At 42.1% G+C, this 5,440-nt stretch overlaps 1 protein-coding gene across 6 annotated transcripts in view; it reads right to left on the bottom strand.

Annotated features, from left to right (window-relative positions):
* Positions 1 to 4,665, bottom strand: part of LOC129820741 (phospholipid-transporting ATPase IH-like) — an 83,601-nt gene extending 78,936 nt beyond the window's left edge. For all 6 annotated transcript variants that reach the window (XR_008754233.1, XR_008754235.1, XR_008754236.1 and 3 more), the window contains exon 1: positions 4,096 to 4,665. Coding sequence is in view for 1 of the 6 variants with exons in the window: in XM_055877659.1 (XP_055733634.1) it covers positions 4,096 to 4,134 (39 nt within the window). In the remaining 5 variants the exon portion in view is untranslated. The remainder of the gene's footprint in view (positions 1 to 4,095) is intronic.
* Between the last annotated feature and the right edge of the window lie 775 nt (positions 4,666 to 5,440).

The raw sequence follows: 5,440 nt of genomic DNA, 5'->3' as shown, positions 1-5,440 counted from the left end.
AAAAATATAAAAAATACAATTATTTAACTTTCATCTCTGTGTTTTATAATTTTCCTTAAATTCACAAGAGGCTGAATGTATCTCACAGGAGAAAACATCCAAGCGAGCGAAAGAGCGCCCCTCTGTCTCTCTACTTGTACGCCATATATCTGATGCCATCTGGTCCAAACGAGCATGACATAGTTCCCGCCCGTAGTATTGAAGGTAAGGGAAGCCAGCGAGCATTTGGCCTCCCTTAATAAAAAGTGTTTTAAAAAAAATGGGCCAATCAGCGTTGAACTAAACTGAGCGAGCTTAACTGTGAATGGTCCTGATGCACCAAAAAGTAAGTGTCAAGGGAAGCCAGCTTGGATTTGGAGTGACTCCTATCAAACTCATTGAGAACATACGTCATTGACAGAAAAACTTGAATTGTTACATCTTGTTGTGTTGTTGTCCTCCGGTGGCCAGCTAGCCAAAATTGTCCCTTTCCTATATTAGACATTGATTGAGTTAGGGATTTGGACTTGTGGTTTCACTTAAATTTTCTGTAATGGCCAATGATTATAACAGCGTTTCTGATTCAACCATTAATTCATACATTGTTGTGCCCCTGGCCTGAGAGGATGGAAGTTCAATATGTAGAAGGCTAATGTTAACTAGCTAACGTCGCCCATGAATGGAAGTTAGACTAGCAAGCATTTTAGCCAGGTAGCCTAAGGCAACAAAAATAAAAGCGTGTACTGTATGATAGAGTGATAGACGGTTTCCTCAACAGGAAAGAGATGAGGATGGTATTGGTGTTTCTCTACAAGTCGGGTGAGTCAACATGTTTTTCTACTTGTACAAACGCGTGCGCACACACACACACAGAAATCACAACCATGGACAGCCACATACTTAGCTTGCGTTGATTGAACTAAATTGTTTTTGGTGTCTTTTAGTTGTCACTGTATTAGGCTAAGCAGAGTTGGGATGATGATGTTGAAATGGTGCTGGAATAGTGGAGGCAGCTCCTGTTTTCTTTGTGACTTGTGGTAACTCTCTGTGGTTCTAAATCAATAGTTGTTTAGTGGTCCGAAAATATTAACTTGCTTGACCATGCTGTAGGTCATGTAACTGTCTGTTACTGTACATGCAATATGCTTTGTAGACTTCACTGGACAGAGGTTGCTATCTTATTTTGTGATACAACAAAGGTGTGGTTGAATTCATTCTGTGTCTTCTTATTGTCTCTGCCGTTAGGCCTTATATATCCCAGTCACAAGGCATATTAGGTAGCGACGGAAAATATCAAAGGAAAGTGGAAAGTGGACAGTAAAGAATAGCTGGTGGGGAGCTGTCAAAAGGATGGATTTTAGGGATTTTTTGCATATGTGTTGCTCTCCACGTTCTGGAGGACCGAGTTTTGAAATCAGTGGAATTCGAGTCTGATAACTAAGGAGATGGATAAAACACCTGTCTCTGGATTACATCTTCAAACTAAGGGCAACCATGGCATCCGAATGGAGACGCATCCATCCATGAATTATGTATACAGGTAAGATAAAGGTAAGATAAAAGCGTAATTAAATTGCTGCCAGCAGCAAAGTTTCAGTCACCAACGCTCTGTATAACATGAAAACAGCCTAACCAGCTCTGCTAGGGTGAGTAAAATGATCAGAGTGGGGTGTTCTCTCATTATGTATCTGAAAGTAGCTAGCAAGCTTGCCAACGTTAGCCAGTTAGCTTGGGTGCTTGACTGCCGTTGTGAGGTCAAAACGTTCGAAACAACCCTACTCATCGGCCAGAGAGTCCGGTATGCGCTCTGAACAGTCCGAGAGTGACACGTTTTGAATTTACGATCGGACAATCTGACAGCACAGTTGCAGTCACCAAAGCTCTGGGTAACATAACAGCCTAACCAGTTCTGCTAGTGGGAGTAATGTTCAGTGAGCTGTTCTGTAATTTGTGTCTGGAAGTAGCTAGCAAGTTAGCAGTCAAGCACACAAGCTGTTAGGACAGAACTCTCGGATCAACTCTTAAGGAGATGGGTGGGGCTAAAGCTTACTTAAGAGGGTGTGAACGATGCTGAATGGGGGTAGACAAAGAAAGGCTCTCCAGTAGTAGTACCAAAACATTCTATGGCCATTTTCTCAAAAGTGAGTTTACAAGTTTATTAACTTTCAAAGCAAAATTACTTTGTCATTGTTCCTCAACTGTAGTGTATGATGCACTATTTTGTAGCCCTGAGTCTCTACTTTTATCCAATGTAAAAAACACACTTTCAAATTTTGCTACATCAGACCGAATTGAGCCGGTCGATCACATATGGGTTGTATTAACAATGGTGTTTGTTCTTCACTGGTTGACTTTTTCTTGTGGCAACAGGTTGTAGCAAGATCACAAGGTCACAAATCTTGCTGATGTGATTGCACACTGTGGTATTTCACCCAGTAGATATGAGTTTATCAAAATTGGATTTGTTTTAGAATTCTTTGTGATCTGGAAATATGTGTCTCTAATATGGTCATAAATTGGGCAGGAGGTTAGGAAGTGCAGCTCAATTTCCACCTCATTTTGTGGGCAGTGTGCACATAGCCGGTTTTCTTTTGAGAGCCAGGTCTGCCTACAGTGGCCTCTCTCAATAGCAAGGCTATGCTCACTGAGTCTGTACATAGCTTTCGTTCATTTTGGGTCATTCACAAAATTCAGGTATTCTGCCACTGTGTACTCTCTGTTTAGGGCCAAATAGCATTCCAGTTTGCTCTGTTTTTCGTTCAATTCCTTCTAATGTGTCAAGTAATCTCTCTCTCTAGAAAGGCAGTTACCCCATTGTTCCCCGGGCACCGATGACGTGGATTAAGGCAGCCCCCCCACCTCTCTGATTCAGAAGTGGTGGGTTAAATGCTGAAGACGCATTTCAGTTGAATGCATTCAGTTGGCCTCTTTATTTCGGTATCTGTCTTTTTCTCTCACCCTTTTAGTTGGTCTCTTTGGTAACACTTACTAATAACTGTCAATCATAAGCCATTAGAAATACTTTTACTTTCTTTACCATGTCTCACTGTGTGTGTGTGTGTGTGTGTGTGTGTGTGTGTGTGTGTGTGTGTGTGTGTGTGTGTGTGTGTGTGTGTGTGTGTGTGTGTGTGTGTGTGTGAAATGACTTGCAGCGTTTCTTTCTTGCCCTGCACCAACACACCTGATTGAAAATAATGTGCCGTTTGATTAGACAGTTAGATCAGGTGTGTTGTTGCAGGCCTCTGATTAGACAGTTAGATCAGGTGTGTTGTTGCTGGCCTCTGATTAGACAGTTAGATCAGGTATGTTGTTGCTGGCCTCTGATTAGACAGTTAGATCAGGTGTGTTGTTGCTGGCCTCTGATTAGACAGATCAGGTGTGTTGTTGCTGGCCTCTGATTAGACAGTTAGATCAGGTATGTTGTTGCTGGCCTCTGATTAGACAGTTAGATCAGGTGTGTTGTTGCTGGCCTCTGATTAGACAGTTAGATCAGGTGTGTTGTTGCTGGCCTCTGATTAGACAGTTAGATCAGGTGTGTTGTTGCTGGCCTCTGATTAGACAGTTAGATCAGGTATGTTGTTGCTGGCCTCTGATTAGACAGTTAGATCAGGTGTGTTGTTGCTGGCCTCTGATTAGACAGTTAGATCAGGTGTGTTGTTGCTGGCCTCTGATTAGACAGTTAGATCAGGTGTGTTGTTGCTGGCCTCTGGGAATGAAAGAACAAGAACCTATAAAGCATGTTCTTCAAAAGCACAATAAACGAACCAGCCAAGTTTATCTGTATTCATATTCCACACACTCTTCCAATGCATCCGTCTGGACCTTTCTTGCACATTCGACATTCAGCTCGAAACCGGTTACCGGATGACATGTTACGGTTACCGGAGCCTGGACTGCCGTTTAGCTGTGACAAACCTTTGATCACATGTTTGTTATCAAACATTAACAAACCGCCGACTCAAACAAATGGAAAAAATAACCTACAAAACCCACGTACGTCTGTTTCTACAAGTCAACATTGTTACATTGTAACTAATATTTAACAGAATGCCAGTTGCAGATGATGTTACTGGAATGCAACGCAAACATACTGGCGTTTATCGATCCGCTACTTACGTATCTACTGATGAGATTCCGTAGTACGCTAAAATCCATCCTTTTGACAGCTCCCCACCAGCTATTCTTTACTGTCCACTTTCCAGTTTCCTTGGATATTTACCGACGCTACCTAATGTGCATCTCTCCTCCAGCATACATCGTTCACAAGCACTGTCTCTCCATCTATATGAGCGTGAGAAAGCAGTGGTCTTTCAGTCGGATGTTCTGATTTCCATGTCATCCTTTCATGTTTGCACTTTGGACAGCCATGCAGCTGTTAAATGTGACTGTACTGCTATCCTTGATTCATAGTTTCCAGAATGTCCCTTTTCACAACGAATAAACGTTTGCAAAACGGATCATTGCAAGGGCTTTCGAACAGCTTATTTTCACCTCTTCCATTGGTTGTTTGTTCCAAGAGTGCGTTTATCTTCTTGTCCTTCTGGAAAACTCCTTTCACTTCAGTCTTTCCCCCCAGTCCCGCTGCCTTTTCGATCTGTTATGGTTCTTCCATCTGGAGGGAGAAAATGCGAAATGTTCATTGCTTCCATACGTCGGAATGCTATGCTGCGCCTGCGTATTGAAATTGTTCTCTCCATGCACAGCCTGGTAACATAGACTAGACGTAACATAGTAAATGTAAATCCTAGACTCTCAAATTGGTATGATATGTTACGTTTGGTGTGGGTACATAAGACAGAAGGTTACTTAAAGCAAAAATGAAAGGACGGTGATTGGTCGGGGGGTTCATCAATGACAATTTTACGTAATTAGCAACTTCCCTACTACTTATTACTTTTTAATACGTAGTAGCATAATTTGTTTTTAACTCACTTGCCTAGTAAAATTAAGGTTAAATAAAATAAAAACATAAAAAAGTTTATGAAATAAATGAAATACTGTAAGCTTGTTCACTCAGGTTCCCTATATACACTGCTCAAAAAAATAAAGGGAACACTTAAACAACACAATGTAACTCCAAGTCAATCACACTTCTGTGAAATCAAACTGTCCACTTAGGAAGCAACACTGATTGACAATAAATTTCACATGCTGTTGTGCAAATGGCATAGACAAAAGGTGGAAATTATAGGCAATTAGCAAGACACCCCCAAAAAAGGAGTGATTCTGCAGGTGGTGACCACAGACCACTTCTCATTCCTATGCTTCCTGGCTGATGTTTTGGTCACTTTTGAATGCTGACACATGCACATTTGTGGCCTGCTGGAGGTCATTTTGTAGGGCTCTGGCAGTGCACCTCCTTGCACAAAGGCGGAGGTAGCGGTTGTGCTGCTGGGTTGTTGCCCTCCTACGGCCTCCTCCACGTCTCCTGATGTACTGGCCTGTCTCCTGGTAGCGCCTC

The sequence above is a fragment of the Salvelinus fontinalis genome, chromosome 23, assembly GCF_029448725.1.
Source record: "Salvelinus fontinalis isolate EN_2023a chromosome 23, ASM2944872v1, whole genome shotgun sequence".
Classification (NCBI taxonomy): domain Eukaryota; kingdom Metazoa; phylum Chordata; class Actinopteri; order Salmoniformes; family Salmonidae; genus Salvelinus; species Salvelinus fontinalis.
The sequence above is the reverse complement of the archived record's forward strand: the minus strand, read 5'-3'. Positions and strand labels throughout refer to the sequence as shown.